The sequence below is a fragment of the Pseudoliparis swirei genome, chromosome 18 (genome assembly GCF_029220125.1).
Source record: "Pseudoliparis swirei isolate HS2019 ecotype Mariana Trench chromosome 18, NWPU_hadal_v1, whole genome shotgun sequence".
Lineage (NCBI taxonomy): Eukaryota > Metazoa > Chordata > Actinopteri > Perciformes > Liparidae > Pseudoliparis > Pseudoliparis swirei.
The window spans coordinates 20,926,748-20,951,345 of record NC_079405.1 but is presented as its reverse complement, the minus strand read 5'-3'; the positions used below and the strand labels follow the sequence as shown (position 1 = coordinate 20,951,345).

Sequence of the window (24,598 nt, the reverse complement as noted above, 5' to 3'; positions counted from 1 at the left end):
TCATATTTAAAAAACCAAGATCTTCATACATCCATCCTCTTAAAAGTAAAAGGGGAGTACAATACAGTATGCCTTCCAATTGTAAAAAAAAAGTAGTTAGTTCACATTCAAATGTGCATTAAGCTAATTATGTTGCAACTGATATGGAGTTTCACTTGTGGTGATTTTATTCCCATACAAACCAGCATAAATTCCCACTCTTAGGTCTGCCTACAGGTTTTCTCTGCTGGCGGTAAGTCATCCTCTTGCTATGGCAACAACAATGACAGAGGAACACCTTCTCCAACTTCTACTCACACACAGGAACTACCTCCACAAACATCACACTGCTTACTATAACACTGTAGCCTAAAAAAAGAGATTAACATCAGCATTCACATTGAAATATTTTTTTCTTTATTTTCATATTTGGTGTTAAGGTGATCCAAAAGTAACGGAAAGTAAAAAAGTTGCTTCAGTATTGTCATACTTGGATGAGGTAACTGACTATAGTTTTTAACAGGTAATTAGTTACTGATTCAGAATACACTTCAACGTTACCCTGCCACACCTGGTGTCTCATAATGACACAGATGGGTTTTACATTGGATTTAGTTGATAGCCTGCTAAGTCTCAAACACTCAGGAGGGCCTCGGTGTGTCGGTATCAGATGCTGAGGACCACTGTCCAAGCGGCGATATTTTAGGAATTGAGATTAAAACGTGTTTGTTTGATGTTTGATGATATTTTTTGTGATCCAGTTTATGAGTGCTTGGAGTAAATATTCATTTTGGGACTTTTAGGAGGGGTATTATCAGCCATTAAGGATATAAAGTGACATTGTCTCAACAACTATTGGATTGCCATTGCCAGGTTTTTTATTGACACTCATAGTCCCCAGAGGATGAATCCTCATGACTTTAATTTTGAGTAATATATATTGGCAACTATATATATTGGCAACGATATATAGACAACTATATATGGGCAACAATATAATGGCAACTATATATTGGCAACTATACTGTGTATTAGCAAATTTATTTATACATACAAACGGATGCAGATGTTATTTGTACATCTGTTACATCTATTTATAATCTAAAATTCAATACAATCATATATTCGATTATTGATGACCTCTTACAGTCGGTATATGACTGAATGAAAGAAAATAGAAAAATGTTACACTGATGTGCAGATTTGCAAATCAATAATAAACTTTGCGGAAACACTGGGAAGTGAAACATAATATTTGAGCGGTGTAGAGTTACAACAGCAATCACAATCAACTCCTTTGAATTTGAATGAAATTGAACAAATCTTTGGCACGCCGCACCGACAGAAGACTTGTAGTGAATGTACAGTACCGGGTTGGGTCATCGGTACCACTTTCAAATCTTCCAATCATGGGGTCGCGGCTGAAAGAGCTTTGGCATGATGGAAGTTTTTTGCAAGCAATATACCTAAAGTTCAGTGAAAAGAGTGGGCTTTTAAAAAATATATATTTAATATATATATATATAATAGCAATTTCTCCTATTCAAGCGAGGGCTCAAGTCTTTGTGCATTTAAGGCTATTGTTTTATATTATAATATCACAATTCCAATCATATACATAACTAGGGCTGTACCAAATAATGTTGACATTCACATTATTATTAATAACTTACAGACATTGCATGTACTAGGCCACCCTCTCTTCCCCTCTCTCTATCACTCTCTCTCACATGGAAAGGGATGATTATTTCTCCCATAATGTATTGAAAAAACGCCTCAATCCCTATTTGCTGCCATTTAGCCTTTAGAAATTACCTTTAATTTCCACATTTTGTGTGACTACAAACATTCATAGCTTCGAAAAACCGCAATCAAAGCTTCAAACCAGAAATAATGACATTATATACTGTGGTACCACAACATGTAAAAGTGATTTATGTGTGTTACGCTGTTTTGCTGTGGCCTTTCATGTATGATCCCATGAATGTTCTGTTCAGCAAATGTGTTTTTTGATTTGAATTTGTAGTGGCAATGAATAAATATTGAGCAGAATGAGCTCAACTGTAAACAGTGTGATCACACAGCGATGTGTTCCAGAAGACTGCCTTCTCCATCACATTGCTGCTTCTAACAGCTGTCATTGTTGAAAACAAGTCCTTGCATTTGTAAATTGTTCAGTTTGACCCTTGAACACAATCCGTTTCACAACTTGGATCCTGAAATATGTATTTGATACCAAACATTGAGAATGTCAATAACAATTATGTGATTATTAGTGAATCTAACAATAGCCACACATGTTATTTTCTGTATTTTGTGAATGATTGAATTATGTGTTTGAATGTTTTTTGTAAAGTTTGATTTCCAGCGCAATCTTTTCATAGAACCCTGGAAGCTTTTCTGATATGCTTCTCCGATATCTGGTCACGTTGTGTGAATGCTGCACTTACGAGAGAGTCCTTTCCAGCCTGCTACCAGTGGAGCCGATGATCTCCCCCAGCGTACAGAACATCTGACCCAAGAAATCCTTCACAGAGAGGGGCACATAGTTAATACTGCACAATACAGTCCAGCTCGAGGCAATGGGTCACTTGGGGGCATGTTGGCAAAGCCACAGGATATGGTTATAAGCCAGAACTCTGGTAAATCAAAATTAAACAATAATCAGATTTAACACAAAGTTGATCTCCAGGAGAAAATGTCTGACTGTTAGCATGTCAGGGAACATGCTTTCATGCTTCTTGTGTGTGTTATTAGGGGGGGGGGGGAGGGGGGGGGCTTGTCAAGATCAGGCTTTCAGGATCTGAAACATCAAACATGTAATTTTCTGGGATTGTATAGGTGCAAAGTATATCTTGTACCCACCATTTTTTCCACCTAAAGCTACCACTGAATCCAAGCTACCACATCAGTCCATTATTACCACTATACTGGAAAGCATTGAACGATTGTGGAACAGTGCTACTCCCTTCGTTTTTATAAAATATTTCTTAAGGGAAATATATTGACTCCTGCATCATGTTTTTGTTTTTTACGTATCACGAATATGTGCATAAGGGTAAGGTGAAGATTGTTGTGGTTGGTGAGTCAGTGCAGGACTTTTGTCCAGATAACATGTGTCACGATATCTAGCAGATAACATGGAGTCGTGATGTCAAAATACCTTCTGCTCATCCAGGGTAGGCAGTAAGAAAAGGCAGACACAAGTTAGAGGAAAAGCTGAAAAGACACAATGAAAACATCTCAAGTTGATATAGAAAATAATTCGAAAACAAATCTCCTGACAAATGGAGGAGGGGGGGTGGGAGAGACGGAGTACATTAATGCTTAATTAATTAAGTTTGCAGCCCTCATCTCTCCCCCACACACAACACATATCCCCCTGGTGAGCTGCACAAAGGCTTCTCCCACTCTGCCCCCCTTATCTGTGACGACTGACAAAGGTGAGAAGACGGCTGGAGAGACTCCACCAAGAGAAAGCTGCAGGACCTGATAGCATCAGCCCCAGGGTCCTGAAGACCTGCGCTAGCCAGCTGTCGGATGTCCCGCAGCACCTCTCCAACCCGAGCCTGAGACAGGAGGAGGTCCCTGTTCCAAAGAAGTCAACTTCATCTGACCTCAAGGACTTCCGACCAGTTGCCCTCACATCCCATGTGCTGGGGAGGCTGGTCTTGGCTCACCTTCGACCGCAGGTGAAATCAAATTATCCTGGTGTGGAAGGCCGGATCCATCATTGGCTGCAAACAGGACTATCCTGAACAGGTGGTGGAGAGGAGGACACTGAAGAAAGTATTGTCCATATTGGATAACCCGGAACACCCTCTCCACCACCGACTGCAGGGACAGCGGAGCACGTTCTCGCACCACTGTCACTTTATACTTTAGATACACTGTATAGACTTTCATTTTGATTTTAACATTTTCATTTCCTTTATTATTTAAATTCATAAATGTAATATGCCCTGATATTTAATTTAATTGAATTGTATGTTTGCTGCTGCTTCACGAAATTTCCCCCTGGGGATGAATAAAGTAATATCAAATCTCTAATATAATGCTAATTTTAGCTGGAATCAGGCACTGGATAATTTCCTTTAGAGCTTCTACATAGTAGGTACTCTGGCAACGTTTGTGTTTTCTCTTGTAATTTAAAAAAATATATATATCCCTCCATTTTCAGCTGCTTATCCGGGGTCGGGTCACAGTGGCGGAGGTGCTGACTCTCATCCCAGCCGCTTCACACTCGGCTGCGAATGCGAACACAGCTCCTACTGCAGGTGTACAGAGACCGGATAGCCCGTTGCAACGAGTCCGCCACTGCATACTGCCGCAGCACCCCCCAAAAACAACTCAGAGGGACCCAGTTGAAAGCCTTCTCCAAGTCCACAAAGCACATGGCACATGTAGACTGGTTGGGCAAAGTCCCTGGACCCCTTCAGTAGTCTTGCGAGGATAAAGAGCTGGTCCACGGTTCCACAGCCAAGACAGAATCCGCACTGCTTGTCTTGAATCTGAGGTTTGACAAACAGTCAGAGCCTCCTTTCCAGCACCCTAGAATAAGCTTTCCCCGGGAGACTCAGTAGTGTGCTCAAACTAAACCACGGGGTCCTTGTGGGTCCTTGTGGGTCCTTGCGGTGACGGGACGACCACTCCCCCCGATGATCTACAGCCAAACCCCCACCGTCTCCCAGGAGAACTTTGGAGTCGGCAGACGGTGCCCTTTCCAGGACCCCTCCCACCGACTCCAAGAAGGCCGGATCCTCCGAACTGCTGCATAAGCACAAACAGTCAGAGCCTTCAGCAACCATCTCATTCTCCGGGGAAAACTCCAACCCAGACGCGCTCAGCCGGAGGCTTGTGAGGATCCCAACTCCCGCACGGCGCCTCTCCCCCTGGGCAACTCCAGAGAAGGACAAAGTCCAACCCTTCTCCAGGAGCTTGGTTCCAGAGCCAGTGCTGTGCATGGAGGCGAGCCCAACTATATCTGGATGGTACCGCTCCACCTCCAGCACCAGTTCTGGCTCTTTTCCCCCCAGCAAGGTGACGTTCCACATCCCTATGTCTATGCTGTCTATGCTGCCGACGGTCGGCTCGCCCAGGCCCCCTGCCCGGCCTGCCGCCCGGTCTAGATAGCCCTCGACCCTGATACTTGTCCCTGTGGGTGGTGAGTCCACAGGGTGGCTGCTCCATGTTATTTCTTCGGGCTGAGACCAACCGGGCCCTATAGCGAAGGCCCGGCCACTGCAGGGTCGCCAGAGAGCTCCCCTTATGGGTCTGGCTGTTCATTTCAATTCTTCTTCAACTTCATAAAACTCTTTTTTCAGATGAATAAAAAGATAACCAAGTACATAAATAAACAATTAGTTAAATAAAATGGTTAACTAATACAACATATGGAGTGTAAAAACACACACATCCTAAACCAATCCCTGCCCTGGACATCCATGGACACGCCCACCTCATTATTATAGGCATTAGGAAAACTCGAAATCTCGTGAGGAAAATAAGAGATATTTGGTTAAGAAAAGAACAGATAAATGATTCACAATAAGCCCAACATATTGGAGTTAAACATTTTAAATAAATAACAGTAAAATAATGAGTGAAAATAATTACTTTTTACCAAACGCATTGCATTGGACATGATTCAGCTCACAGTATTATTTATGTTTGACCTATTTGACTATATTTATATTTTCTATCTTTATAACACTGTTTTGGGCGTCCGTTAGTTTCCATATTATCAGAGAAGATATTATTAGAATTTCTCAAAGGCTGCTTACATGTTTTGAAAGGTTGGAGCTCCTCGTATCCACATTGTACCTGCAAGTAAGCCAAAAAAACAGGCAACTTTAGACATTTTAACTTAAGACAACAGACATTTGATAGAACAAATAGAGTACAGACATAAAGAAAGAAAAGAAAAACCTCTCCTGTATTTTCTGTTTGACAAGCAACACTGATATGATGAACAGCTCTCCTTGGAATACAAAGGTAAAAATCTTGTTTGACACTTAAATAATTAGATATGATGTGCATATGAGGGATAAATCAAGGGTGATTAATACAAAATGTATGGATCTGGAGCACCGTTGCTAAATAATGAACTCTTGGATCCAGATTGAATCCACTTCCTCTCAATCGGACGTGTTGCTTTTCTCTCTTTCCTTAGTCAAAGTCAAAGTCAAAGTCAGTTTTATTTGTCAATTTTCCATATGTGCAAACATACAGAAGATCGAAATTGCGTTTCTCTTCTGTCCAACATAAAGTGAATTGGGCTATTGTCTCCCGGAGGACTTCCTCTTAAGTCCCGTCATCTTTTAAACAGGATTCTTTTCAAGTTTGACAAAGGCAATCCACTCCTGTGTCGAATACCATTCCACACGCATCGTGCACCCTTCAGCTCCTCATCTCTCTGGATCTCTGGTCTGTCGTCACATCGTTCTCTTAGTCTACATGGAGGGTGACACCGAGTTCTGCTGATATCTTTTCACCTATTTTCAGATCTTTCTCCACTTTCGTTTCGGAGACGCATATTTAACCTGACAGTAATTAAAATCCTCTCTCGAGCAGGAGCTCCGAGGCTGCTTAAAATAGAGGCAGTATAGAGCGTATTCACGTGACGTCAGAATCTCAATCGCGCCATCTTGGGGTCCCACTTATTAAATGTCAGAAGAAGTTGACCTGGCTATCGTGTCCGCTGTTTGATTATGCGAGAGCCCAGCAGCCTCATGTCCTTCTGCATTACCAAAGAAAGATTTGAGCGGTTGGAATTGAATATTTGCAACGCTTTTTCACCTGATTTTACTCGCTCAACACTTTGTGGTTAATTCGCTAGTTACCCCTAGTTACCAGCACATAGCCCGGTCACATTCCTGTAAAACAGTTTTCATTTCCGCTATCGACCATGGGACATTAACAACTATTTCTGCATTATACTTGTTGTGGAAATACCACAAATGTCGGATCATCAAGCGCCCCGTGTCTGGGTTCATATGATCCGTAGTCGCACAGCTCCGCCTCCAGGACGAGTGTCTGATGAAGCCGCTTCCAGCTCCTTCAGGACCAGCAGTGACTGTTTGGCTGGCCGTGCTGAGTGCTGTTCCCATGGAGCCAGTGTTTTATTTTACCTTGAAATGAATCACAGAGTAAAGGCAGACATCGCCCGACGGAGTTGCCATGTTCATGGCTTCCTCCCAAGTTTCCATCCACAGTTCCTTTTGCGCAAGTGAAAGACATTGATTTTCGCTCGGCGAAAAAAGCAAAAAGAGATTATTGACGAGAGTGTGTCAATGGAAACGTGCCCACAACCCGATGTGTCAACAGAAACACATGAGAACGGTCCTAACGCTCATACGCCGAGTGAAGCTGAAGTAGATGCATGACAAGTTGAAGTAATAGCCTGTCTTGTTGAGCTGATAAACCCATATTCTGAATCATTAGTCCCACATCCAACAATGAGGCACAGTACCATAATCACAAGGCACACTGCTTTGAACTGAAATTGTGTCTCCTTCAGGATATAATGGTCATTTCTAAGGGAAGAGCGGCATACAAACAAGCAAAACAATGCCATGGTGGGACCCCAACATGGCCGCCAGAGTTTGTTGTGGTCACGTGAGTGAATACGCTCTATATATAAAGAGTGTGTAGAAGGAGTTCTTTGGAAGAACAGCACAGAGTACTGTACTGAGCTGCGTGGACTTCACCATGAAGATGCTCTGTACATCTCAGGGGCACTCGGTTCTCAAGAGCGCAGGCGGGCTTGAAGAAGAGGAGTGACAAAGCTCTATGTTTTAGTATTTGTGTTGAAGCCCTGTGGACCGACTGCTCCCGTTAACCAAGGGGTGAGAGAAAAGCCAATATAATAAAATAGTACAGTCAGACTTACAACAGCAGAGTCTTCACTCAGTGCGTTTACATGATGGTATAATTCAAATCTTGCTTTAGTCGGACTATGCTATCTTTTGGGTCATCATGCTATTATCCCAATATACATGGCAGTGAGTAATTCGAATCATTGGCCGAAAGCATGTCATATCCGATACCATAGGTGGCGCTGTTTTTATTACAACTCGTGTTGATACAGCCATTTCCGCTTGACCTCTTCACCACTACCAACAACAACCAACAACAACAACATCAACATTTGGAGAAAGATGGCGAACAGAGAGCAAGGCGAAGCTACATCCCGCTACTCTTCTTGCATGATGTTAATAGGAGTACAGCGAATGCAAATGGCGCTATTGGCGTTGTTTGTTTGTTTTCTGCCGGCCAGGCTCCCGGCAGTGACAACTTATCGTCTCTTTCGACTTCCGGGTCACGACATGGGAGGGAGGAGGGCGGCGGGATCTCAAGCATGCGCAAAGACGCAAAGTCCAGTTCCTAATCCAATTCACCGTTACATGCCGCGATAGTCGAATTATCAACCGGATCGGATCGAGTTATCCAGGGGTGTTAATCGGATCGTAGTCGGACCGCACATAGTCGAACAAAGGTGTTTACATGAAACGGATAATTCGATTTCAGTCCGACTAAGCCAGTTATTCGAATGCATGTAAACACGGTCAATGTCTAGTTGGCACCAAACGTCCACACTGGGGCTTTTGTTCATATTCTACAGCAGGGGTCAGGAACCTTTTTGACTGGGAGAGCCATAAAAGCCAAATATTTCTAAATATATTTCATTGAGAGCCATACAGTATTTTTAACATATAATAAATTAAATATGTCTTGCTTTGCTTTTAATGCGACTTCTGGTGCTGCATGATGCTACGGGGGTGTGTGTGTGTGGGGGGGGGGGGGTGCAGGTGACTTTTTATTTGCTCCGCCCCGATGCGCGCACACACGCCGGCATCGGATCTCTGCGGCGCGCGAGACGGCGAGCGGAGAAGTGTTAACGCGACACGTAGAGACAGAATGACATGCTGCTAGTTAGATACGATCAATAACAGACGTTTAGTATAATAAAAGAACAAAGATGTCTTTAAGAAAGGGACCTTAAATTACTTCTGCTGTAATCTTGCGTGAGAGAGAGTGGCGGGCGGAGGTTCCCGACCCCTGCTCTACAGCAACGTTTGCACTTCAAAGTGAAATGATAGTTTGTAAGAAGAGGGAATGTTGTTCAAATAAAACCACCACAATTAGAAGTCAAAACAATACAACACGTGGAATGCAGGAAATAAAGAACGGAAAAGACGTCCATGATTCCAGCATTCATGCATGATTACAGGACAATTACCTCCAACACTCGGCTGAGCGTCTACCATTTGGGCCTAAAATTAAATTACTATCTTGTTGATTAATAGACTGAGTGGAACTAGATTGATAATTTTCTGATACATGGTTAGAGAGTGAGGCCCATTGACTTAGTGATCCCCCGACTTTTATTCAATTGCCACTATGAGGTTGACATTTGAAATAGCGTCCCGCTGCAGAGCTCCAGGCTCAAGCACTTCCGCCGCTGGGACCCAGAATGGAAAATCTGCTTTATATCATACTTTCTTGTTAAAAATGTATGTTAAATTGCTATGGATTTTCTATGTGCAGTATATTGCTTTATTGTGCTTATAATAAATGCATTTGAGTTGCTTTCCGAGCGTATATACAATACATTGTATCTTGTCCATGCCACTCGACCTCCAACAATAACACCATGGTAGACAATATAACTTAAATATTCCACTATAACTGGAACTTAAAAAGTTAGAAAACAGAGCAACACATTATTTGTCCTAACCTTATGAGTTTGCTTCAGTTAGCTATTGTGAGCTTGCAATGCTAATATAGTTAACGTTCATGTTATCACAACAGAAAGAAATAGAAAAAGCTGAACGATATCATTTCAGATAACATTAACCTTTGCTAACAAACTCCAAGTTATTCTCAAAATCTAGGTTTGTTAGTTATTTGGTTCGTACATTACCTAATTTAGAAGTAACGGGTCAATCAAAAATATTGAGGTTGTGTTTTACTTAGTGTTATTGGTGGAGGTTGTGTGGCTTATTTATACGAATAAACACATACTGCCGTATGATTGTCTCTGGTGTACAAGATTTTAGACATCATTTGCTTCTTCAAGCTCGGGACCAGAGAGAGCCTGACGAAGGAGGTGATCCTGAGCCTGGAGCTCTCCAGCTAGACCATTCTGGTTTTGACAGAAATATTTGTACAGCTATTGGATGGTTTTCATGAATTATGCATGTCCCCCATGACGGTTTTACATTACATTTAGCATTAACTTCAGGTTAAGTGACCAAAATACTTGACCTACACATCCGCCAAAACCAATGACATACACATCAGCCTCAGGTGATGAAACTATAAATAGCATGGTGCTCAAAACAATGAGCTCAAAGCACCGCTGTGTCTTAGTACTGTTAGTTCTGCTATATATATTTGTAGTTGTAGGTTAATAGGTGAAAACGGTTGCTTTACGCTCCAGTTTGTCTAACCTTCTGGTTCTGTTGGAGCTGCTACCGTGAACTAGTTGTGAAGAAGAACTTGATGTGTCGCTTGTCATGGTGCTTTGAAGTATAATTTCCCATTTAGTTCAAATTTACCGGAATACCTCCCCTCCCAGGACTTCACAAATGTCCTTTTCCTTGGTTCATGTCCATCTGGTTCTTTGTCAACTGAATCAATGTGCACATGTGGTTGTGATGTTGACGGGTGAATGAACGAACTTCAGACAATTTGGAACAGGTTCTCGATTCCCATCCCTACAATGCAGATGCAACATAAGGATGCCAATGGCAACCCTACTGTAGAGACTTATCTTTGTGTTAAGTTTCTGTGCATGAAAACCAACTTGAAAATAAGACTTTCCATCTCAAGGGCATTCTCCACAAATCAATATTTTTAGAATAAAAATGTTTTGTCTGGTTTTGTGACACCCCTGTGGTTCTTTTCACCAAGTGGGAGGTATTGTTCAGATTGTAAATTCTTGATATCGCCGACTTGGAGTATAAAACTACAGTTATTATTGCTCTCTAAAGACAAAGCATTGGTCTGTATTGTGGAAGTCCTGTGCTTTGTACTCAACACCACCATTCATCCCGACCTCTTAACTATGACTTTCCTGCAGTAAAAAATAAGTGTCCTGGGTCGGTATAAATATTATCGACCATAATACAGGTAGCAAATATTCCTCCCAAAAGTATTTGTGTGGTTTCTAAGATGACAATGTTCCTCCACCACACTCCTCAGCCCTCGGTCTCGTACCTCTGTGACAGACAGGTCAGGGTTCTGCATGGTCAGAAAAGAAACCAGCGCAACGTTGAAGCGTGACGGGACTGACAACTGTGTGACGAACTGCCCAACTCACCCTGCATCAAGAATAGGTGGGAGAGTTTTTCGGAAAACAAATCCTGCACAAACTTTTACTTGCTTTGCCAATTGAGAGGGCATAAAATGATGAGTTATTTTGGAGAAAGCGCCCACTAAAATCACTTAGATCGCCTGCTGCTTTCCTTGGTTCAGCGTCGGGTTGTAAGAGTAGACTAAAAGCCGGGGACTAATGGAAACACTGGAATTTAGAGGGAATGTATAAGAGCCACCAGCTACATATACCACCAAACCGTGGCTCAAAAGCTCCCAAATGCAGTGCTCTCTGCATGCCATTTAAAACAGTCACTCCACACACACACTTTCATGATATCTCTACCCTCTGTGTTTAACCACTAGTCTTCAACCCCCCCCCCCCCTCCACCTACCTACCCACCACTCCCCACACTTGCTTTGTAAAAATCTCCTTCTCCGGCGTATGCCGAGCTTGGGTGGGATCAAATGAAATTACCACACAGTACGATAAGCCCGGGAGTGATGGCCAAATGAGATTTGAGTGCAGAGGAGCAATAGAGTTGTAGGAATATCTAATGACCTTGATTTACATTGCGGGCGTCAGTGGAGCTGGAGGGCTTCTCAGCACAAATGAAGGTGAACAATGATAACGGTTTATGTTTTGATAAAGTGTTAATCACCTTCATATTTTGCCATTTCCCTCGCTTCCTTTGGTTTTTTGTGTGTGTGTATTTCTTTGTGTAACATGGTATAATTCAGATTTCACAATGTAAAGTTCCATGAATCTTTTGTGAATGGAAATGTACACATTTGAGCTGCACCCAATCAGAATCTGCGTAGTGGATTCAGGATGTAGCATCCTTTGTACCAGAGATTCCTAAGATTCTGGTTTATAAGAAGAGGAAAACATGTATTTCCTCCTCTTCAGGCCAACACATTCACTCAGACTTGTAAAACTCAGCACTGAGAGCTTTACAGATGTGCAGTGAAGTTATTCAAGCTGATCCATATGCATGGTGATTACTGTTATTGAAGTCACGGCCCATTGAAACCAACACTGGGGTGAGAGTTTACATTTTTTTACATCAGTCATTTCCCACCATGTGTGGAGGCAGATCACTTCAAATACAGACTGAACCAATTGAAAGTTTATTTGGTAATTAGTTTCTTAAAATTGACATTATAAAACATTAACATTTTATTCAACACTTTACTCGTGTGAGTTTACTCGCCCGACTATTTGTGTTTAATTTGCTTCATTCAAAAGGGGGCGTGGCTTATCTCCGTGGCTTGTCTCCATAAAAACCGTAGGCTCACACAGCTCGATGAATTTTAAAATCTACGTCTGAATGGCTGCCGCTTCCAGTGCTACTAGAGTAGCAGAAGCCAGTTTGATTCACCAACAACGGGCAGAGCATCTCAACGCTGATTGGCTTTCGCAACCCAGCGGCAGGGGAATTTTTCAATTTGTGCGAAAAATCGCTTTATTCGCATCCATTCGCATCTGTGCATTGACTTTGCATGGAACGCTTTTGGTGCGAACGCAGCATAACACAGTTTTTCTCAAACTGTGGGGCGAGCAACTCTAGTGGGGCACAGTGGTATTCCAGGTGGGCGCAGGGGGAAATAGATAATTTTTTTAATTTAAAGACCTTTATTGAGAACTGCATATATTATACAAATTCAGACATAAAACTAACTAACTTTGTTTGCACAAAAAGCGCTTTATTCTAACTTTACTATTTGTGATTACTCGTGTCATCCGCTTCATTCGTGCTAGACATGCTAGACGGAGGAGGAGTGGCTTATCTCCATGGAATAAGTTATAATTTTCCACCATCCACCATAGAAACATTTCTATTTCTGCTTTGTACATCTTGTAGAAATCCCACAAACGTCGGACCATCAGCCGCCCTTGTGTCTGGGCTTATTGTATAATATTTTCCGTAGAAAGCACTGACTCCTCTAGGAAATGCATCTGGACGACTACTGCTTCCAGTGCTACTAGAGTAGCAGTAGCCAGTTTGATTTAACAACAGCTAATTTCTTTGTGTAACCCACATGGTAGGATTCAGATTTCATAATGTAAAGTTACATAAGTCTTTTGTGAATTGAAATCCACAAATTTGAGCTGCACCCAATCAGAATCTGCATTGTGTGTGTGTATGACTTATCCATTTTACTCGACCCAGAACAACTCAGAGATCAATTATCTGGTGATGTGGTTTCTGTAGACGGCATTGCCCTGGCATCCAACACCACTGTAAAGAATCTCGGCGTTATCTTTGATCGGGACTTGTCCTTTAACTCCCACGTGAAGCAAATCTCAAGGACTGTATTTTTTTCTACGTAACATTTCAGGCACATCGTGTCTCAATCACGTATTTGATATTTCTACACTAGATTACTGCAACTCCTTATTATCAGTTTCTTAGGTCCCTCCAGTTGATCCAGAATTCTGCAACTTGTGTACTCACTAAAACTAAGAAAAGAGATCACATCACTCCTGCATTAGCTGCTCCCACTGCCTTCCAGTAAAATCAAGAATCCCATTTAAAATATTTCTCCTCACCTACAAAGCCTTGATTGGTGATGCTCCATCATATCTTAAAGAGCTTGTAATACCATATTGCCCCACTAGAGAGCTGCGCTCACTAAATGTGGTTCCTAGGTCCTAAAAAGTAGGATGGGAGCCAGAGCCTTCAGTTATCAAGCTCCTCTTTTATGGAACCAGCTTCCACCTTCAGTCCAGGAGGCAGACACAGTCACTTCATTTAAGAGTAGACTTAAGACTTTCCTCTCCGATAACACTTATAGTTAGGGCTCAATCAGGTCTGCCCCCTTCTCTGTGCCTCATTGGTCTGGCCTCTTTCGCAATGCCTCATGCTTGGTGGGCCGGCCTCCTGCCTCTGTGGCAAAAAATAACAGTTAAGTACTGTACATATACAACGATGATTTTTTATTACGTTTTGAAGCCTTACACATTGAAGAACGATCAGCTTATTATTAAACACTGGTGGATCGGTACTTTGTATCGGCCGATACCCAAAGATCAGGTTTTACATCAAGACTTAACACATTGTGCTCCCAAAGTCAGAAATATAGCATCATAAAAGTGCTCCCAAATACATAGTGCTTCATTCAAGACTATTCAAAAACTAAATATTTGCTTTTCAGTTGTTACTCTACATTGTGATCAATAAACATGAATTTGACCATTGAGTCATTAAAAATGAATTCTGCTTTAAGATGTCCATGTTTAAAAATGTAACTGATAACATACCTCTACATTGGGGCCAGTCAGTGACTTGTATGAATACTAATAAAGCATTACATTAATTTGGAATTGACGGAGTGTTAATATCCATGTTAATATGCATGAATATCATTAAAAAAAATATTCTGCCACCAGACATCACTTTCACATTATTTGCAGCAATATTCTGAAAAAGAAACTTGTATGTGTTTTAACCTTGACCCTATTTACCATGAAAATAATGTTCGGAGACGATGGACAGCATGCAAAAAATAAAAGTACTTAATTTGTTTCACTTTATGAATTCCTGCCCTCCATTTCTCGCTTTCAAGACTTTGGATTCATCTCACAAGCTGTGTTTCAAAATGTGAGGGTGGGCAGGATGTGATTCACACATTCAGTTTCCATCCTAAATGAGGCCGATTTTATTCACAGTCCGGGTGTGCAAACGCCAGACAGCGGCGCACATATAAAAACCTAATTACACACCACTGCACGCTGCATTAAGTTAAGGTCTGATCCAGTGCTTAAGGGGATATAAACAAGATGTAGAACGGCCGTAATTACATTTTTCTACAATAAGCAATGATTGCAACACCTGTGCTCTCAATGTGATGGCATTTAAGCCATCATGGCTAGGTTTTTATTTCCTTAAGTATTTGTTTGACTCTATGGCGGACTGGTCTGCTGGGTCTTTGATGAGTGCACGCTGTTACGATGCGGCTTCCTTTCTCCATTATGTTGCACTCTGAAACAGTTTTGACCGTCATGATACTTTTGAATCAAACAAAAAACACAAATATCATCTGCTGTCCTCCTGGTCCCTTCCTCTTTGGGATCCTTGGGATTCTACTACTTTATTGAAGACCGTTGAACCTGTAACAATCTAATCATTTCCAAGTATTGTATGTGTAACAAAGCCTGATATATTGTCTTCCTCTGTGCCATAGAGCTCTATTGTTGTTCAAAAACATAATAAAAACACATCCATGAGCCACACTGTTGCACTGGGTGGCATCATGTTCCTTTATTACTATGAACACAAACACACACACACATTTCCTCCAGTTGCTAAAAACTACAGTGACCAGCGGTTCGAGATAAAGTCTTTTTGTAAAAATCTGTCATCTGTTGTTAAAGACATATGTATTGAATGTAATAGATAATGTATAACTATTCAAACTAAATATTTGTGACAATACTTCATATGATGTATTGCTTTTCAAGATCAGTGCAGTCTATCTCTCATCATTACAGGAAAGGGAAGACACCTCAGGGAGAGCAACAGAGGAGGATCCCTCTATCAGGATTGACAGAAATACAATAGATGTCATGTGTACAGAATGAACAACATAACAGAGTTATAACACATTCAATGCATACAACAGAAATATGTATTCATCTCCCATTCCTTAATACATCACTTTGCTCTACATCTATCCATCTATTGTGGTTCCGTGGGCTGAGAATAACCTGTTTGTGGAGGTGGGAGTTTAATAATTGATTCCCTCTACTGGGATGCTCCCTTTTATTGGAATCCCCTCTCATGACCCCATATCAGCGAGACCACAGCACTCTCATGGTGCAGTTCATATCTGGGCCACACTGGAAACATACCAAACATCCATTTATTCCTGTTTCCAAGACACTGCTTTCACCATTCTTGTGTTGTTGAGTCACCAAGAACGGATATCGGGGAGACAATTTAGCGACCAACAAAAAGGATATTTTATTATTATATTACCAACAAAGAACATGTTATAAGGTCATGAGATTATTCTCAGTCATTACTATGAATGTTGATAATCAATAAATGATCAGTTGAATAAAATATTTATTGGAAACACGCACACAACAGTTGTGCCACTTTTATCCCTTTATCCAAAGTGCTGGGGAGCCTGCCTTTACGAAGCAACTAAAACCTACAAGCCGTGACGACAGTGGTGATCAATTCTGTTCTTTTAGCAGTACACTTCACTGACTAAACTAAACAATGACAAATGGATTTCCAGCCGTGAAAATCCCTCATGGTTGCTTTATGCTCGATTTGTTTGTGATGCTCAATTTAAGCTAGTAAAATAGTCCTTGGGACGGACTGGAATGAGTCGGGTAACCGGTAGCCGTGCAATAAAATGATTATCATGATTTGCTTGTTCCCCCATTACGCCACGTGCAACGCACGCTGCAACATTACAAAAATCGAACTATTTTTCCTTTCGGAGGGCAGTCTTTGCACCCTGAAAAATAGGCGTGGCTTTTGCTTTTTAGTGCGCATGGCATGTGAACGGCCCCAATATTACATTACATGTCATTTAGCTGACGCTTTTATCCAAAGCGACTTACAATCATACACCGTAGACACAGCTACAGGGAGCACTTCAGGGTTAAGCATCTTGCTCAAGGACACATCGACTAGCGCTAGCAGAGGGGCATCGAACTGCTGATCTCACAACTTGACTAAATGCAAGAAGAGAAAAAACATTTTAAATATACATGACAAAGAATACAGATAACATTTAGAATTGTTGATGGTTTACAGACATCAGAGCAGCTAAAATTATATCTGGGATGGTGGCCAGCTGCTGTCATCAAACAACAAAGGGATCTGTATTTGCCAATATGGATAACGAAAGATCAACAATTAGTATCGGCGACAGGATGAGGGATCTGTAAGTTATATTTGCTTTACTTTTTCTTTCATGCTCATATGATTTGTTGTCACGACGGGATTAGGGTGGACCCAAATGCACGACTCAGGAGACAGATAATTCAAATAAAGATTCTTTACGTCAAGATCGGAACAGACAGAATAATCAAACTATGGAACGCGCGAGGGATTGGTCGGAAAAAACACAGGACAATCTGGCAGAGGACAAGTGGAAGTGAGGGAGCTAAATAGTGAGGGACTAATGAGGGGATGGGCTGCAGGTGAGATGGGCATGAAGACCAGGTGAAGGTAATGAGGGACTAACGAGGGAGTGATCAGAGGCAGGTGAGGGGAGTTGGTTTGACGAGATGGGAAGCAGGATCTGGAATGACATGATGAAAACAACCAATACAAAAAGGAAGGTGTGGAGCTAAACCGTTACATTTGTGATTCGTGACTCTGATGCCTGATACGATCCGAACAGTTTGGTGGACACATTCTTTCGTACGTATTGATCAGGCTGATCTTACTATCAGAAGCACACGCTCCGATCCATACATGGCATATGCATGTCATGCAAAGACTGTCGTCCATTTCCTGAGCAGCAGCCCAGATAAAATGTATCTTCACTAATGTGGAAACAACATATTTACTGTAAATTCATTTTGCAGCTCAGTGGAGATACAGTCCACCTGGACTCTAGGACCACAGGCACCCAGGGCTTCACATCTGGATTACATTTCAAATTATTTTTCAGGGCCCCGCTCAAATCATTCGGGGTGAAGCCTGGACAGAATGATCAGACAACACAGATGCCCGTATCCATGGTAACTCACTCCTGCGTGCGCATGGCGAGAACGGAGAGGGATGGAGAGACGCTGCCATCGGAGAAGAGTTGACTCTGAGCCGCGAGTAAAAGGGTCTGAAAAGTCGCCTTGTCCAGCAAATCCATGTCTCTTCATTGCACATTACTAATTCTACTTCCCCGGAGTCTTTTTGCCTCCTCGCCTCTCAGGTTTCCATGGATCGTGGCTGTGTCTGGAACCGGTCCTGATATATTGTCTTTGCCTCTGTGCCATAGAGCTCTCCTGTCCTGCATAATAAAACACATCCATGAGCCACACTGTTGCCCTGGGTGGCCTCATCTCTCCTTCTGTTTACATGAACACAAACACACGGTCCACCCACACACATTTCCTCCAGTTGTAACTCTGTAAACTACAGTGACCAGCGGTTCGAGATAAAGTCTTTTTGTAAAAATCTGTCATCTGTTGTTAAAGACATATGTATTGAATGCAATACCTTGGTGTCTGATTTTCCCAGCTGCTCCTGAACGCATCATCTCACTCTTCCGGTAAGCTTTGGTTGCCAGCTCAACAGCGAGCATGACTTCTTCTTCTCTCCCTCCCGCTCCCTCTTGCTCAGTGTGTCTCATGTATAATTATCCCCCTGCCTCCCTTAATGATAACGATACATGCAACAAGTGTAGTTTATTTGCTAGGTTGGAGGCAGGTCTAAGTGGGTTAGATGCACGGCTCCGCGCTATCGAAGCTCAGACAGCTATGCTAGTTAGCCCGCCCTCTCCCGTAGTCGGCGCGGAGCTACAGTCAGCTGTTAGCTGTTCCCCGGTGGTAACCGTGCAGCCGGATGGTTGGGTAACTGTTCGCAGGAGTCGTAAGTCTACACAGAAGCCCGCTGTGCACCAACCACTTCACGTTTCGAACCAGTTTTCCCTGCTCAGCGACACACCCGCTGAGGAACACACCCTGGTTATCGGGAGCTCTATAGTCAGGAACGTGAAAATAGCGAAGCCACGGACCAGAGTCGTGTGCCTCCCGGGGCCAGAGCGGGCGACGTGGAGTCTTGTTTGAAGCTGCTGGCTAAGGATAAGCGGAGATACAGTCAGATTGTAATACACGCCGGTGGTAATGACGCACGAGCCCAACGATCGGAACTCACTAAAATTAATGTGGAATCGGTGTGTGCTTATGCCAAGACGTTGTCGGACACCGTAATTTTCTCTGGCCCTCTCCCAAATTTGCAGACAGACGAATTGTATAGCCGAATGTCGTCTTTCAACCGCTGGCTGTCGAGGTGGTGCCCAGCGAATAATGTGGGCTACGAGACAACTGGAAGACTTTCTGGGGAAAACCTGATCTGATGAGGAGAGCGGCATTCATCCCACGTTGGACGGAGCGCGTCTCATTTCTGCGAATATGACCAAGTTGATCACCGGACTTAATCTATGACAACCCAGGGTTCAGATCAGGAACCGGGAGCAGAGTTGTAGTTTAACACCCTTCTCTGCTCTTCCATTCGAGCAGTTACCCACCCTTGACTTTAGAGTAGAGACTGTGTCTGTCCCACGGCCACTTCAATTAAATAAATCAAAAGTAAGCAGAAGAGGAGTCGTACACAATAACCTTATACAAGTTAACACAATTATTTCAGCAGTGCAACAAAATAGGTCTATTAAATGTGGTCTCCTAAATATTCGATCTCTGTCATCTAAAGCTGTGTTACTGAATGATTTAATATCAGATAATCACATTGATTTATGTTGCCTAACTGAAACCTGGCTGAGCCATGAAGAATATGTCTGCCTGAATGAATCGACTCCTCCAAGTCATATTAATACTCACATTCCTCGAGGCACCGGTCGAGGAGGTGGAGTAGCAGCCATCTTTGAATCGAGCCTATTAATTAATCCTCAACCAAAATTACACTACACCTCATTTGAAAGCCTTGTTCTTAGTCTTTCACATCCAACCTGGAAAACACTACAGCCAATTCGATTTGTGATTCTGTACCGGCCACCAATTCAATTCAATTCAGTTTATTTGTATAGCCCAATTTCACAAATTACAAATTTGTCTCGGAGTGCTTTACAATCTGTACACATAGACATCCCTGCCCCAAAACCTCACATCGGACCAGGAAAAACTCCCAAATAACCCTTCAGGGAAAAAAGGAAGAAACCTGGAGGAGAGCAACAGAGGAGATCCCTCTCCTAGGATGGACAGATGCAATAGATGTAATGTGTACAGAAGGACAGATTTAGAGTTAAAATACATTCAATGAATATGACAGAGTGTATGAATAGTTCATAGTAGGCATATTCACGATGGAGACCTCCACGATCCATCAGGCAGATGGCGGTGGGAGGAGGAGGGCGGAGTCTCAACAGGACAGTGGCGTAGTCATGAGCAGGAATTCCACGACCCAGACGATCCATCAGGCAGATAGGATCTATGCCGTCTCATAGGGTCCGATGACCCCATGAGACGTAAAGTCAAAAGGACTTCCTGGAGAAAGCAGAGTTAGTAACGTGTGATTGAGAGATGAAAATTCATCCTAAGGAGAGAAAAAGAGGAAATAGGTACTCAGTGCATCCTAAAACGTCCCCGGCAGCTATAAGCCTATAGCAGCATATCAAGGGCTGGACCAGGGCAAACCTGAATCAGCCCTAACTATAAGCTCTGTCAAAGAGGAAGGTCTTAAGTCTACTCTTAAACGAGGTGACTGTGTCTGCCTCCCGGACTGAAATTGGAAGCTGGTTCCATAAAAGAGGAGCTTGATAACTAAAGGCTCTGGCTCCCATTCTACTTTTTAAGACTCTAGGAACTACAAGTAGTCCCGCATTTAGTGAGCGTAGCTCTCTAGTGGGGCAATATGGTACGACAAGCTCCTTAAGATATGATGGAGCATCACCAATCAAGGCTTTGTAGGTTAAGAGTTTATATCTGAATTCTCAGAATTTATATCAAGTTTGGTTCTTAAAACCGATAAAGTTATTATTGTTGGAGATTTTAATATCCATGTGGATGTTGATAATGATTGCCTTAGTGCTGCATTCATCTCCTTGTTGGACTCGATTGGCTTCTGTCAGCGAGTACAGAAACCCGCTCACAGCTTTGGCCACACGCTTGATCTTGTTCTTACTTATGGCGTTGACATTGAGCATTTGAACATCTTCCCACAGAATCCTCTTCTGTCAGACCACAACCTCATAACTTTTGAATTTATACTACCGGAGTGTACTCCGTTAGTCAAAAGTTTCTACACCAGATGTCTAACTGACAGTGCTGTAGCTAAATTTAAAGAAGCGATTCCTTCTGTATTTGATTCGATACCACGTCTCAATATAACAGAGGACTCCTGGTCTAACTTTAGTCCGTCCCAGATTGATCATCTTGTTGACAGTGCCACAGGCTCTCTGAGAATGACACTGGACTCGATAGCCCTCTGAAGAAGAAGACAGTGAGGAAGAGGAGGTTTGCTCCTGGTATAACCCTCAGACCCGCAAACTGAAGCAAGCGTCACGAAAGCTTGAACGCATATGGCGTTCAACTAATCTCGAAGAATCGCTTAGTTTGGCGAGATAGTCTTAAAACATATAAGAAGGCCTCCGTAATGCCAGAGCAGCCTATTACTCATCAGTAATAGAAAAAAATAAAAACAACCCCAGGTTTCTCTTCAGCACTGTAGCCAGGCTGACAGAGAGTCACAGCTCTGTGGAGCCGAGCATTCCTATAAACCTCAGTGGTAATGACTTCATGAACTTCTTTAATGAAAAGATTTTAACTATTAGGGACAAGATTAATATTCTCTTGCCCATAACCAGTGCCAATCTGTCCTCAAGTGGAATGGCCTTGGAAACCGCTGTATGCCCTGGTGTATATTTGGAGCTTTTCTCCCATCAACCGTGACCAATTATCTTCAACGGTTTCTACTTCGAACACGTCTACCTGTCTCTTGGACCCCATCCCGACGAGGCTGCTTAAAGACGTTTTGCCTTTAATTGGCGCGTCTCTATTAGATATTATCAATGTGTCTCTGCTAACAGGCCACGTTCCACACTCCTTCAAGGTGGCTGTTATTAAACCTCTCCTGAAGAAGCCCACTCTGGATCCAGAGGTGTTGGCTAACTACAGACCGATCTCTAACCTCCCTTCCTCTCCAAGATCCTTGAGAAAGTGGTCGCAAATCAGTTGTGCGACTTTCTACATCATAATAGTTTATTTGAGAAATTTCAATCAGGATTTAGAAAACACCACAGCACCGAGGCGGCACTGGTGAAAATTACAAATGACCTCTTAATGGCAGCAGATAAAGGACTCCTCTCTGTCCTGGTCTTGTTAGACCTTAGTGCTGCATTCGACACCATTGACCATGACATCCTGTTACAGAGACTGGAGCAGTCGATTGGCATTTCAGGCACGGCACTAATTTGGTTTAAATCCTATTTATCAGATCGATCTCAGTTTGTATTTGTAAACGATGACGCCTCGATAACCACCAACGTTAATCACGGAGTTCCACAAGGTTCTGTGCTTGGACCAATTTTATTTACCTTATACATGCTTCCTTTGGGCAATATTATCAGGAAACACTCCATAAACTTTCATTGTTATGCAGATGATACTCAACTATATTTATCGATAAAACCAGAGGAGAGCAACCAACTCGGTAAAATTCAAGCATGTCTTAAAGACATATAAACATGGATGACCTGCAACTTCTTGATGTTAAACTCAGACAAAACCGAAGTAATTTTAATCGGCCCTGAGCACCTCAGAGATCAATTATCTGGTGATGTGGATTCTGTAGACGGCATTGCCCTGGCATCCAATACCACTGTAAAGAATCTTGGCGTTATCTTTGATCGGGACTTGTCCTTTAACTCCCACGTAAAGCAAATCTCAAGGACTGCATTCTTTCATCTACGGAATATTTCAAAAATCAGGCACATCTCGTCTCAAAAAGATGCAGAAAAATTGGTTCACGCGTTCGTTACTTCGAGACTGGATTACTGCAACTCCTTATTATCAGGCTGCTCTAATAAATCTCTTAAGTCCCTCCAGTTGATCCAGAATGCTGCAGCTCGTGTTCTCACTAAAACTAAGAAAAGAGATCACATCACTCCTGCACTAGCTGCTCTGCACTGGCTCCCAGTAAAATCAAGAATCACTTTTAAAATTCTTCTCTTAACCTACAAAGCCTTGATTGGTGATGCTCCATCATATCTTAAGGAGCTTGTAGTACCATATTGCCCCACTAGAGAGCTACGCTCACTAAATGCGGGACTACTTGTAGTTCCTAGAGTCTTAAAAAGTAGAATGGGAGCCAGAGCCTTTGGTTATCAAGCTCCTCTTTTATGGAACCAGCTTCCAATTTCAGTCCGGGAGGCAGACACAGTCACCTCGTTTAAGAGTAGACTTAAGACCTTCCTCTTTGACAGAGCTTATAGTTAGGGCTGAATCAGGTTTGCCCTGGTCCAGCCCCTTGATATGCTGCTATAGGCTTATAGCTGCCGGGGACGTTTAGGATGCACTGAGTACCTATCTCCTCTTTTGTCTCTCCTTAAGGATGAATTTTCATCTCTCAATCACACGTTACTAACTCTGCTTTCTACCCGGAAGTCCTTTTGACTTTACGTCTCATGGGGTCATCGGACCCTATGAGACGGCATAGATCCTATCTGCCTGATGGATCGTCTGGGTCGTGGAATTCCTGCTCATGACTACGCCACTGTACTGTTGAGACTCCGCCCACTCCTCCTCCCCACCGCCATCTGCCTGATGGATCGTGGAGGTCTCCATCGTGGAATATGCCTACTATGAACTATTCATACACTCTGTCATATTCATTGAATGTATTTAACTCTAAATCTGTCCATCTGTACACATTACATCTATTGCATCTGTCCATCCGAGGAGAGGGATCCACCTCTGTTGCTCTCCTCCAGGTTTCTTCCCTTTTTTCCCCTGAAGGGTTATTTGGGAGTTTTTCCTGGTCCGATGTGAGGTTTTGGGGCAGGGATGTCTATGTGTACAGATTGTAAAGCACTCCGAGACAAATTTGTAATTTGTGAAATTGGGCTATACAAATAAACTGAATTGAATTGAATTGAATAGATAATGTATAACTATTCAAATTAAATATTTGTGACAATACTTCTTATGATGTATTGCTTTTCAAGATCAGTGCAGTCTATCTCTCATCATTACAGGAAAGGGAAGACACCTCAGGGAGAGCAACAGAGGAGGATCCCTCTATCAGGATTGACAGAATGAACAACATAACAGAGTTATAACACATTCAATGCATACAACAGAAATATGTATTCATCTCCCATTCCTTAATACATCACTTTGCTCTACATCTATCCATCTATTGTGGTTCCGTGGGCTGAGAATAACCTGTTTGTGGAGGTGGGAGTTTAATAATTGATTCCCTCTACTGGGATGCTCCCTTTTATTGGAATCCCCTCTCATGACCCCATATCAGCGAGACCACAGCACTCTCATGGTGCAGTTCATATCTGGGCCACGCTGGAAACATACCAAACATCCATTTATTCCTGTTTCCAAGACACTGCTTTCACCATTCTTGTGTTGTTGAGTCACCAACAA

General features: G+C 42.5%; 1 protein-coding gene across 4 annotated transcripts in view; it reads right to left on the bottom strand.

Moving 5' to 3' along the window:
• The window catches only part of LOC130208980 (copine-9-like), a 154,047-nt gene that overhangs the window by 77,702 nt on the left and 51,747 nt on the right, over window positions 1–24,598 (bottom strand). Inside the window, exons 5-8 of one of the 4 annotated variants that reach the window (XM_056438456.1) lie at window positions 5,763–5,802; window positions 3,376–3,383; window positions 2,797–2,806; window positions 2,430–2,506 (exon numbers count right to left, since the gene is read on the bottom strand). In XM_056438456.1, coding sequence (XP_056294431.1) covers window positions 2,430–2,506; window positions 2,797–2,806; window positions 3,376–3,383; window positions 5,763–5,802 — 135 coding nt within the window. Of the gene's footprint in view, window positions 1–2,429; window positions 2,522–2,796; window positions 2,807–3,142; window positions 3,146–3,375; window positions 3,384–5,762; window positions 5,803–24,598 lie in introns of all 4 variants that reach the window. The other 3 variants (XM_056438454.1, XM_056438453.1, XM_056438455.1) reach the window with 3 other exon arrangements.